This window comes from Kogia breviceps, chromosome 3 (assembly GCF_026419965.1).
Source record: "Kogia breviceps isolate mKogBre1 chromosome 3, mKogBre1 haplotype 1, whole genome shotgun sequence".
Taxonomy (NCBI): Eukaryota; Metazoa; Chordata; class Mammalia; order Artiodactyla; family Physeteridae; genus Kogia; species Kogia breviceps.
Genome location: NC_081312.1, coordinates 12,267,750 through 12,280,801, shown reverse-complemented (window position 1 = coordinate 12,280,801; position 13,052 = coordinate 12,267,750). Strand labels below are relative to the sequence as shown.

At 38.4% G+C, this 13,052-nt stretch overlaps 1 protein-coding gene across 3 annotated transcripts in view; it reads left to right on the top strand.

The window, feature by feature from the left end:
- Positions 1-13,052, top strand: part of CPSF2 (cleavage and polyadenylation specific factor 2) — a 32,456-nt gene that overhangs the window by 249 nt on the left and 19,155 nt on the right. Inside the window, exons 1-7 of one of the 3 annotated variants that reach the window (XM_067027875.1) lie at positions 28-1,397; positions 3,367-3,427; positions 8,152-8,333; positions 9,385-9,544; positions 9,684-9,789; positions 10,796-10,925; positions 12,854-12,969. In XM_067027875.1, the coding sequence (XP_066883976.1) occupies positions 8,185-8,333; positions 9,385-9,544; positions 9,684-9,789; positions 10,796-10,925; positions 12,854-12,969 (661 nt within the window). In that variant the 5' untranslated portion in view covers positions 28-1,397; positions 3,367-3,427; positions 8,152-8,184. Of the gene's footprint in view, positions 1-27; positions 1,398-3,366; positions 3,428-7,817; positions 7,879-8,151; positions 8,334-9,384; positions 9,545-9,683; positions 9,790-10,795; positions 10,926-12,853; positions 12,970-13,052 lie in introns of those variants that run through there. The other 2 variants (XM_059056876.2, XM_067027876.1) reach the window with 2 other exon arrangements.

Below are 13,052 nucleotides of genomic sequence, written 5' to 3'. Positions count from 1 at the left end.
CTGCGACCCGGTCTCCGCCGCGGACGTGCCCCCAGGGTTGCGGGTGCGACTGTCCTGGTCGTTTCTGACGGAAGTGTTCAGCGAGGGAAAGAGAGTGACTTCTCCAAGGGTCTAAAGCTCTCGGTCTTTTGTGGCAGTTCCTACGATTCACTCCCAGACTCTCCTTTCCTCCTTTTTGCTGTTTCCCTCCGGCCTTTCAGTCTCTCCTCGCTGGAGGAGTTAATCCGACGCCAGCTTTGGCTTCTTAGCATTGTGGCTACCTTGTTCTCGGCCTCCTCGCTCGGGGTCTTCCCGTCGTTTCGGGTAGAGAGATCACGAGGCTACTGGGCACAAAGTAGGCGTTCTTTTTAGTTAATCGACTCCAAAGACCTTTAAGAGGTTACAGTGCTTTGTTAAAACAGCCTCGGCCCTCCGCACCGCCCCCCACCCCGCATCTCCTTTGAGCGCTTCCAGCATCATCACTCTATTTACATGCTCTTCAGTAAACAGGAGGTCAGAATAATTTTAACTCCGACAAGTCTGACTTCCTGTGACCAGGCGAGCCTGCGTTATCATTGCCCATGCCCTAAAATTAAAAGTTTTAATTTTAGAACCCCTTTGACCCTGTTGTGAAACCCGTGTTCTCCCGGAATTGACCAGGAGGAGACTTTTCTCACTTGAGCTCCAGGGCTAACCCAGACTCTTTCGTTTTCCCTTAGATTTTGCATGGTTCCCCTCAGTTGTCATCAACATGCAGGGTCGTTATTGAGAGAGCAAGTAACTGATAGATAATTAAGGTGAAATGGTATCCGTCGGAAATCACTGCCCGGAAGGAATTTATGATATGGTGAAGGTTCATTCCTTTCAGTACACATTTATGTTGCTTTGAGCGCTGTGCTTGGTATTGGAGTTAAAAAGATTCACTTTTACTCTTCCCCCATACATTTAACATCCATTCAACATATATTCTATGTGCCCACTTGTGCTAGCTAAAAATACATACCATTGCCTGGAGACACCAAAGTAGCTTTATAAAGGAGTAAATATTTGAGCTGGGTCACGAAGGCTCAAAAGGAATGTACTAAGCTCAGGAGAAGGTCATCCCTGGCTGCAGTACAGAGATGCAGAGACTTGAGAAGTTTTGGCATGCTTAGGGAGAGCGGGAGAATGAATGCACTTGAGCATGCAGTGTAAGGGCGGTTGGCGAAGCAACAGGGAGATTGAGGTAAACGTGTGAAGGACCTTGCTTTCCGAGGAAGGTGTTTAGATTTTATTCAGTATTTAGCCGGAAGTCAATGACTGCTTTGCACAAGGAAGGGGCATGAGGCTATTTCTTTTTTAGGGTGGTCTCTCTGATAGCTGTGTGGAAGATAACTTGGAACAGGAAAACTAGATGAGAGGAAATTGCAATCATTAAGGTAAGGTAATGAATGCCTCCTTTGAGGCAGGATAGTAAAGGATGTCAGAGACATTTCTGAAAGGTCAAATAGGATTCAACTGGTGGCAGCCAAAGTGGTGATAAGAGGGTGATTTCAGAATTTTTAGTCTGGGAGACTAAGTGGTTGGTGATACCATTAAATAAAGCCTAAGACATGTACATAAAAATAGTATGGTGGCAACTTGCACTTTAGGAGTGCCAAAGCACAATGCTCTACAGTCCAAAGCATTGATTTTTAGATTCTAGAAATCTCTGCTATTACAGTAGCCTCTAGCTACATGTCGCTATTGCACACTTGAAATTGTGGTTAGTTTGAATTGTGATGTGCTGTAATTATAAAATACACACTAGATTTTGAAGGCTCAGTACCAAAAAAAAGTCTCAATAATTTCTTTAATTATTACATGTTGAGATGATAATATTTTGGATATGTTGGGTTAAATAAAAGTAATTTCACCTGTGAAACTTCAATGTGGCTGTGAAAAAATTTTTTAATTACATATCTGGCTTGCATGATATTTTTGTTGGACAGAGCTGTGCTAGTCTAGACTAATGATAGAGGGATTAGTGAGGAGGTGGGATCTGAGCTGGGCCTTAAAATGATGATAGTCAATGGTGATGTCAGAGCAGCTTGCTGGCCCCCTCCGTTGCCAGTTAAGGCATTCAGTTTCTGCTTTTTCAAGCAGTAGGAGGCCTTCAGAGATTTCTGAGCAAGGGATCCTATGTGCAGGGGTGTTTTGGAAGATTAATCTGGTAGTAAGGTATACGTTGAGATGAAGGAAGGAAAGGCTGGAGGCAAAGAAACAGAAACCCAAATGTAAGGTAATGAGGCCCTGTATTAAGGTACTTCCAGTAGGAGTGGAAAGGGAATGATAAATGTACAAGGCATTCTCAGGGGAAAATAATCAGGAGTTGGTAACAGACTGTTCAAGAAGTAAAGGAAGGAATAAAACAGGAGTGTTTCAAGCCTTGGTTATTTAGATAACAATTAAGAAGTCATGTCATAGAGTTATAAGGTACATTTGAGTCTAAAGAAATTTAGTCTCAAAATAGAACCAGCAAAGTTGAAAGGAGAAAGTGTGCTGCTAAATACTTAAATACTCTCCTTTTTTATCTCCCTGCTTTCTCTATCTTCTTTATCTAATCATGTACTCCAGCTAGTTTTTCTAAAATACAGAACTACCTGTATCAAGTCATCTTACTTGATAAGTGATCTTAAAATGTCTCTCTGTTGCCTGTTCTCTGTTCAACAATTAGAACTGGGTCCAGAGTTTCTAAGGCCTTTCATTAGCTGGCCCTTTTCTATTCATTAGGACTTTTCTTTCATTTTTTGCTTATATGAAAGTGTGCCAGGCTAGTTTTGTCACTGGTACTTTAAGTGTTTGTTTTATGCCTTTGATCCTGTTATTCCCCTGTTTTGAATAGCTTTTTCTCTTTGTCTCTTTCTGCCCACGGCCTACCAGTCCTTACCAATCCAATAATTTATGATCCGACCTCTTTTCTGATTCTCAATAACATAAGCTAATGTCAGTTTTTTAAATCTTACTTCCTAAGCCGCATATTTCAGCCCCTGATTAGAGCCAATTTCATGTTATTTATTTTTGTCTTTTATTATCTTAGTCCTATTTTTTTATGTAAGTTTAGGCTTCCTAAAATTATGACAAATTTATTTTCTTTAAAAAAAGAACCATATCGGGACTTCCCTGGTGGTCCAGTGTTTAAGACTCTGCGCTTCCACTGCAGGGGGCACTGGTTCCATCCCTGGTCAGGGAACTAATATCCTGCATGCCTCGCCATATGCCCCCCCCCCCAAAAAAAAGGAGCATATGTTATTCTACTTGCTCAAGGTTTTCACCTTAGGGCAAGACATAGACGTTTAATACTGGTATTAAAAACAGAAGTAAATCATTATACCTCATTCATGAGACTCTTATTTCTTTATTTTTTAGATTTTAAAGAACTCTTTCTTTGAATTCATGGTGTTTCATCCTATATACGACTGAGATACCAGTAAGTAAAGACTGTCTAATAAAGATACAGCTTTATTATATTACAAGCAGTTGTAATAAAAATCTTTTCATCTATTGAAATCTGGGTCTGTCTGCAAGAAAGTTTTAACATGAGCTCATTCAGTTCTACCTACAAGAAACTTTGTATTTTCACTTCATACTCTAAATAAAGAAAGTGGGGGTAAGGTAGATTTGAGTAGGAAAAGTTTCTCTTAGGCCATTAATATAATTGTGGTACAGGGAGCTTTTTGGCAGGGAGATTCAAGTCCTATCCAAAACTGTATTTATAAATATTTTTCATCAAATAGAGAATTAGTATCTTTGCATTTCTCATACCTTACAAATAGGAACACACCAAGTCAATATATTTTTTAAATTAATAAATTAATTAGACTGCGTTAGGTCTTAGTTGCAGCACACAGGATCTTTGTTGTGGTGCGCAGGCGGGCGCAGGCTTCTCTAGTTGCGGTGTGCGGGCTCCAGAGCGCACAGGCTTCTCTCTAGTTGTGGCACATGGGCTCAGTAGTTAGTGGCACGCAGGCTTAGTTGCCCCGTGGCATGTGGGATGTTAGTTCCCCGACCAGGGATCGAACCTGCGTTCCTTGCATTGGAAGGTGGATTCTTAACCACTGGACCACCAGGGAAGTCCCTAAGTCAATATATTTTTAATTTTAACTTATTTGTTTCAGTAACTATTTGTTAAACAACCACTATGTGTAACACATGTGCTAAAATAGTAAGGATACAAAAATAGATCAAACCTAGTGCTGCATTCAGAGAGCTCTCCCAAGCCAGAGGAAATACATGTAAATAGGTAGCTGTTAATGGTGTGGTAACAGCACTAAGCTCACTTAATACCAGCCATCTTCATTTATTCACTTAAGAAGCATTTACTGACCACCACTGTGTGTTAGGCACCTTGGGGTGTTGGAATATAACTGTGTGATCAAAATAGACCAAGTCTCTACTTTCATGGAGTCATTATTCTGGTGTGAAGGTTAAGAGGAGAGAAGGGGATGGACAAAGTGAGTAAGTAAATAAGCGGCAAGTGCAGGTGGGCACTAAATATTTTGAGGAAAATAGAAGGAAAATACACGTGATAGGATGTAACTGAGGTGGGGATGGACTTTAGGGTGGTCAGAAAATGTTTCTGAGAGAATAAATTTGAGGCAGGGAAAATAATAGCTCAAACTAGTTAGAGATCTTGGTGACAGTGGAGATAGAAGGAAATACTTGAGAAATTATTGTACTTGAGAAATACAATAGAAGTAAAAATGCAGGACTTATTGATGGATTGGATGTGAGCAACAAGTTAAGGAAGGAATCAAGGATGATACCATCAGAGGCCAGATGGTCTTAATGCTGTGGGATTGGGTAAGATTGCCTAGAGAGAAAAGAGAAAAGAAAGTCCTGCTGAAAATCACTGCCTCATTTAGAGGTTGAGGGGAGAAAGAGGTGTTAACTACAGAGGGTGAGGAATGGCCAGTTAGATATAAAGAAAACCAGGAGAGGGTTGACAGAGGAGAAGAGGAAGGTGTTTCTGGGAGGATGGAGCCGTTAATTTTGTTGATTGCTGCTACGATTTCCAGTAATTTGGGACCACAGAAACGTCTGTTGGCTTCAGTTGTATAGAGGTTTGTCAGTGACCTTGATGAAAGCTTGTGTAGTGATAGGGTAGAGAAAGACGTCAGATTTAGTAGTGTGAATGGGAGGTGAGAAAGTGGAGACACATCTGTGGACAAATATTCTGAGAAATTTTGCTGTGAAAGGGGAGTGTAGAAATGATGAAGCAGTTGCAGGGGATAGGAGAATGAAGAGAGGGTTCTTTTAAGTTGGGAAATTCTAGAGTATCTTTGTATGCTATTAGGAATTGTAAATCAGTGATACGTTGATGATACAGGAGAAGGAGGGGATGACTGAAGAAGTTATCCTTGGAAGAGAAACAAGAGTGGGATTGAGAGCACATACAGGGGATTGGCCTTGGATGAGAGCTGAGCTATTTGTTCCTTACGGTAGGAGACACAACAGTATACATGCAGATAGGTTAACAGGTACGGTATTTGGAAAATGAGGGGTTACTGTCTGATTACTTTTATAATTGAGGAATGAGGTGAGATTATCAACAGAGAGTAGGGTGGAGAGAAGGGTGTGTGATACTTGAGCAGAGAAGAGGAGATGTGAAATGATGGTCTCAGAGATGGAAAGTCAACCTACTAAGAAAAATCAGATTGATAGGTAGGACATAGTGCCTGTTTGAGATCTTTGGCCATGAATTTGAAGAGCAAATAGCATAGTTTTGTGATTTTTTTTTTTTTCCCCTTCTGGCAACATTGAGCTGCTGGAATAGACAGGTGAGTGATTGGAGTCAATGAAGGTTGGGGTTTTGCCAGGCTCGTACAAGGAAGGACTAGAGCAGCAAGGTACTTGAGAGTATTTGCAAAATAATCATGATGGATCGCAGATCGATGGTAAGACATGAGTGGAGACAGGAGGGGGTCATGGACGGTGAAAAAGTAGTCAGTGGATTAGAGATACCAGTGAGGCTAAAGGATTTTTGCAGTGGGAATTCTATTTTTTTCCCTTTTTTTTTTTTTGTGGTACGCGGGCCTCTCACTGTTGTGGCCTCTCCCGTTGCGGAGCACAGGCTCCGGACGCGCAGGCGCAGCGGCCATGGCTCACGGGCCCAGCGGCTCCGCGGCACGCGGGACCCTCCCGGACCGGGGCACGAACCCGTGTCCCCTGCATCGGCAGGCGGACTCTCAACCTGCAGTGGGAATTCTAGAGTGAGGAAGGTGGGAGTGAGAGAGGGAGATAGTTGAAGGTGATATTTTGAAAGTGCTGCAGCTTATTGGTCATGATAATGTCATGGTTGTGACTGTGGTGGTGGGTAGCTGAAGTGAAATGAAGATTATTGGAATTGAGAAAGTCAGGGAACTAAGAGGTCAGTATTGAGGCTACTCAGAGGAAGACTGAGTCAGGAACTAAAGTCCTCAGTGAGTGAGGTGAGATTAATAGATGCCAGCAATAAGGAAGAATAGGAAAGGCTCACAGTGAGCTGGCTGGGCAGCATGACCTTCAATGGGACTGGAGTATTTTGAGGTGGAAGAAGACAGGTTGGAAGCTGCAGTGAGGAGGAAGGAGCACATCCTTCCTGCTTTGGAGGTCAGGGAGTACAAGAGGAAAAAAGGCCTCTTGAGAAGCCTGCAGGAGAAACTAGGTTTCTGTGAAGATTTGCAGGTGAGGAGAATGTTCAGAGAAGAGGTCGAAGTTCCAGGTTAGTGCAGTAGTTCCAGAGGGCGTACCGAAAGGATTTCGGAGGGAGAAGAGGTAGTGGATTGGGTCCAATTAGATGTACACATCAGTGATGCTGGATAACCTAGGAGTCTTGGATGTTTGGCTATGACTGAGGTAAACAAGGATGGGAGATATGGCAGGGTTAGCCCCCTGACAGCCTGTTAAGAAAGGTGGGCAGTTTCCCTTAGTTTGTTGAGGTGACCTTGGGCAGATGGCGAGGGATCGTGAGACATGCAGTGACCTCTCTTACTTGCGTAGTTAGCCAGGCAAGGCTAAAGCTAGGATCAGAAGTGTTGCTGTGGAGTTGTACTTTGCTAATCAATGTTTTTAATAACATCTGTTTAATAGCACACATACTCTAGGTCCTAAATTCCAAAACATGTGTTCATGTTGTATCTTCTTGAAATATGTAGTAGGCGTCCTGACTATATTCTATCAGGTATGTGTTGAGCACCTCCTATGTGTCAGGTTCTCTTTTAGGAATTACAGACACAAGGTACTACCTCTGTTTTTCAGTTGCTCACATTCCAGTGCAAGAGTTCTTAACATTAAACTCCCTGAAAAATACATGAATTTTTACATGTATATGGGCCTTTTTGTCTTTTTTTAAGGACTGGGGGGAGAAGGAAAGGTCCATAGCCCTTTATCAGATTCTTGGGGGGTGTCCCTTTATTTAAGGACCACTGGTCTACTAGTAGAGAAAGAACCATAAACTAATAACTGTAATGCAGTGTAATTACTGCCATCACAGAGCAAAATAAAGGAGGAACAAATTTACCGTAAATAATAAGTTCACTAATTTATTATACATTTATTTATTGAGAAACTTAGTAGCCTCCATTCTAGGTAATTTACACATTATTTGAAATCTTCCAACATCCTTTTTATGTGTGTGTGTGTGTGTGTGTGTATATATATATATATATATATATATATATATATATATATTTTTTTTTTTTTTTGTGGTACGCGGGCCTCTCACTGTTGTGGCCTATCTCGTTGCGGAGCACAGGCTCCGGACGCGCAGGCTCAGCGGCCATGGCTCATGGGCTCAGCCGCTCCGCGGAATGTGGGATCTTCCCGTACCGGAGCACGAACCCGTGTCCCCTGCATCGGCAGGCGGATTCTCAACCACTGTGCCACCAGGGAAGCCCTTATGTATATATTAATACTCATGATTTATAGACTAGGATACATAAGTGAGGAAAAGTTAATTAACTTGCCCAGAACCACATAGGAGTAGATTCAAATACGGGTCTGTCTGATTCCAAAATCTACTACTTTTCATTAAACCACACTGGGGAGCCACTGAAGGACTCTTGGTAAACAGGAGTGTGTAAGATTATGTTTGTACCTTTACACTTAGCAATGATGGAAATAGGTCTTTAAAAAGACTTTTATGTTTAACTATGTTTTTATTTCTATTGAAAGAACCTTTTGGATTATTGTTATTGGACCGAAAAAATGACATCTATTATCAAATTAACTACCCTTTCTGGGGTCCAGGAAGAGTCTGCTCTTTGCTATCTTCTCCAAGTCGATGAGTTTAGATTTTTATTGGACTGTGGCTGGGATGAGCACTTCTCTATGGATATTATAGATTCCCTGAGGAAGTAAGTTACTGTTAATATTTCCACACTTTTCGTAAATCAACGTCTCTTTTTTATGCTGTTGTACCATTTTGATGTTACACAGTATTTGCTTTTTTGCTCTAATTTAGTTGATAGTAAAATATTTAGTTATACTTATGCCGAAGAGCCAAATACTATATTTGTGTAGTTTTGATTGACTCAAGCTGTGTTTATTGAAATTCAGCAAAATATTAAGTTAATTGTTACTTGCCTGATGGAACTCAGTAGAAATTTTTGCACCCTAATTTTAGAAAAAGAGTAAGATTAAGTTTATAAGAATTTGAAGAGAAGAAAAACCTTCCTTGTTAAAAGTTCTTCAGTCATATCACAATAGCTTATCTTGTATTATCTTTTGATGCAATTCCTGTTATCTTTTGATTCAATTTGAGAACTGGTGCTTAGATTAAAGACGTGAGATACAAAAGGATACTAATCCATCAAAGAAAAATTTAGTTACATTAGCAGTATTGTACTAATTATGGAAGGAACCAGGACGTAAACATTTAGAACACTTAGAACTTGTAGCAAAAATTTTTTTTCTTATTTTTTTGTTGATGAGAACGTATTATTGACTAATTGAAGTTTTACTATCATGCATATACTGTCAGTCACCATGCTAAAAAGCTGAGACAAAAATCCATAATAAATATGTGGCCTTTTAAATATCCTTTCCTTAACAATTTCCTAAATTCTAAGCTGAGTTCTTGAACTTAAATTAATAGTATACAAGATAGCCACTTGAAATCAGCTTTGTGTGGTGTCTAAAAAATTTCCTTTTTAAAAAAAAATGTGTCTAGACATTATATATTTACGTGCAATTTATACCATAATTTTGATCTCTATGTAGGACAGGGGTAGTAATAATTGAAATTCATAAGTAACATAATTTTAGCTCTTAGTTTTTCTCTTTTACCCCAGCATAGTCTTCGATTCAGAGTACTGAGAGGAATCAGAACTGGCAAATTAATTTTGAGTATCCTGCCTTTACCCTTGGGAACAAGACTGAGAAATAGTCATTTTGATTGTGTTCTAGGCATGTTCACCAGATTGACGCAGTACTGTTGTCTCACCCCGATCCTCTCCATCTTGGCGCCCTTCCGTATGCTGTCGGAAAGTTGGGTTTGAACTGTGCCATTTATGCAACCATTCCCGTTTATAAAATGGGGCAGATGTTCATGTATGATCTTTATCAGGTAATTTAAGCTATTAAAAAAAATTTTCAACACTCCTGCAGTGAGCATTTTTTCGTTTTTTCTTTTTTTTTTTTTTTTTTGCGGTACGCGGGCCTCTCACTGTTGTAGACTTAACCTTTTATTTGTGTTGTTCTTTTAGTCCCGGCACAATACAGAAGATTTTACACTCTTTACACTAGATGATGTGGATGCAGCCTTTGATAAAATACAGCAGTTAAAATTCTCTCAGATTGTGAATTTGAAAGGTAAAACATGTTTCCGGTAGCAAATAATTGGACTAATGGGGTTTAAACTACTGAAAAGTACAAGGAGAATTTGTCATAAAAATTATAGGCACTATTGTCTGAAGAATTAAAAATTAGCATTTTTTCATAGGGAACTGTGAAATTCCCCGAAGTCATTTGAATTTTAAAATATTCCAGACTATATTTTAACAAAATGTAACAGCTCAGGCCTTTTCAAATTTAATTTGGGAAACACTTATTTAGTGTTTACTGTATATAGTGCACAAAGGTAAATGTGGCCAGATTCTCTTCCTAAGAGCTCACAGTTAAGTTGAGGACAGTAGATCAGATGTAGGTTGAGTAGCTCAGATGACTAAATGTAGTGATTGAAGTAAATGAAGTGCTATGGCAGCACAAAGTAGAACATGCCTGAATTCTAGAATTGAACATGAAAACTGTCATTTAATTAGGTCAGGAAGTCATATATTAAGTATACATTTTTCATCTATAGAGAGAATTATAGTAAAACATTTTCATAAATTTAACCCATAAATATGAAAAAATGGCACAAAATGGACTCTGAAGATTAGCCAGGAAGTAACAATGGTCTTAACAGTTTTGCTTGTACTTGTTTTCTATACGATACATTCTTTACCATAGTGAGATAAGAATTGTCAATTTAGAGGTTAGCGAAGATGGAAACACTTGATAATTATGTGCACAATAGAAATATTAAAATTTATTAGTTCATGCTAAGTTATTAAATAGTAATGGCAATCTCTAGCCTTCTATTTATCAGCACAAATATATCTGCAAGAATATATAATAACATGACAAGAGTGCCTGCATGAAGGTATGGGGTAGCTGGGGGACAGGTGGGTGAGACTTGCATTTCACTGTATGCCTTTTTACTTTTGAATTTTGTATCATTGCATATGTTACCTATTTCAAAATAGCTAAAAATAAATAACCTTTCTTTAGGGTTGTAAAAAGAAATCTGAGTACTGTCATTGTCTTGTTGACATAGGTAAAGGACATGGCTTGTCTATCACACCTCTGCCAGCTGGTCATATGATAGGTGGAACAATATGGAAGATAGTCAAAGATGGAGAAGAAGAAATTGTTTATGCAGTTGACTTCAACCACAAGAGGGAGATGTAGGTATATCAAGACAAAAGCTAATGGAAATGCAATTTGTATTATTTCATTCTTTGGAGAGAAAATTAGAAACAAAGTTATTTTTTTAACTAGAAATCTAGAGCAATTTAAAAACACCAAACAGTGAATATTTTCAGTTATTTGCATTGTAAGGGAAAAAATTTGATATGAGATAAAAGACATTGTTTTGAAATTTACATGCAAATATCCACTCTATAAAACAGATATCTCTCTGGAGATGTTGCAAAGGAGATTAATTTTTGTACAACAAATTATATTTTATATGTTCTTGACCTGCTATTTAGATGAACTTTGCAGGTGGGGTTTTTTTGTTTTTGATAAAGTCATTAATACCATCTAATATAACTATATTTAAAGTCAGACTCCCTTTAAAAGGGGACACAGTAGTTTAATTTTAAAACTTCATTTTGTACTTACAGCATTTCTTTAAAATTGTTTTGCCTTCTTTTGTAATTTCTGTACATCAAATACATAGCTATTCTATATTAGATTACATTATCCTCAAGATCTTTGGTATCTTATGAAGAAATATTTAAGACTAATAAGTTGAATTTTAGGCTCTTGTAATCACAGGTTAATGAGGAAAGATGGGTATTTGAGTAAATGGTATTCAAACATTTGGGGAAAAAACTTGGTTTGTGTTTTTTTTTTACTGCATACTAAAATAAATTTCAGTTGGATTAGAATTAAATAGAAAATGAAACAGTATGGGTGAGTCTGATCTCTTGATTTGGAAAAGACTTTGTAAGCAGAGAGGCAGTGGACCAAGTTGCAAAGGAAGACTGCTAGATTTGATTACATACAGGTTTAAAATGTCTGAAACAAACTAAATTAAAGACCTATAAATGACGGAAAATATTTACATCAAGTTGAGCAAAGACTTATTTATAAGACCAGGTATTAATCAATCAAAAAGATAACAGTTGCAAAATGGATGAAAGTTATAAAGTCATAAAAGAGAAAATTTAAAGGATAATGATTTTTAAAATTAAATACTGTTAAAATTGTTTTTAAATGGTAGTATTCTTCTGGAAAATATTTAGTGAGTTGGTCATTCTTTCTGGTTGAACCTTTCTGGAAAAGGGAGAGCTTTCTGAAAAAGGTTAAACCTTTCTGGAAAGCCATTTAGCAATATCATATATTCTAGTAAATACATTTCTAGGAATGTGTCCTAAAGAAACAACGAGAAATGCAATTGAAGCTTTTTGCAAAAGTTTTCTTTGACAGATTATTTATAATGGCAAAAAAAAATAACCTAAATATCAATAAAGGGAAATGACCAAATAAATATTGTACAAACACAACACAAAGCTTTTATAATTGTTAAAAATCAGATTTAGAAAATGATTTTAATGTCATGGGAGAAAACTAGGATATAGAACTGAGTATATAATCATATACGTGGGATATCACCTTTGTAAAACACATATACCTATATACGCATAGAAAAATTTATTTATGTACTTAGAAGATATACCCCAAAATATTATATCGATTATCTTTTCAGTGATGTTGCTCTGGAAGAGCTTAATTTTCCTTTCTTGAATTTACCAGATTTTCTTATCAAGGAGCATGTATACCTTTTTTTTTTTTTGCGGTACGCGGGTTTCTCACTGTTGTGGCCTCTCCCGTTGCGGAGCACAGGCTCCGGACGCACAGGCTCAGTGACCATGGCTCACGGGCCCAGCCTCTCCAGCATGTGGGATCTTCCCGGACCGGGGCACGAACCCGCGTCCCCTGCATCGGCAGGCAGACTCTCAACCACTGCGCCACCAGGGAAGCCCACATGTATACTTTTATAGTTAGAAAAGGAAAAACCTTATAAAAGAAGTTATTTTTTAGGTAAGAAAAGCTATTGTTTATTTGAAATGATATAAAGTATTCCTCTTCTTCAACTTTGTTATAGCCACTTAAATGGATGTTCCCTGGAAATGCTAAGCAGACCCTCTCTACTTATCACAGATTCATTTAATGCTACGTATGTGCAGCCCAGGAGGAAACAAAGAGACGAGCAACTTCTGAGTATGTATTGCATACTGTCCTTTGTACAGAGCTGTGGAAGTGCATGGTAGTATGAATTACTGTTTATTCTGTTCTGTTTGACA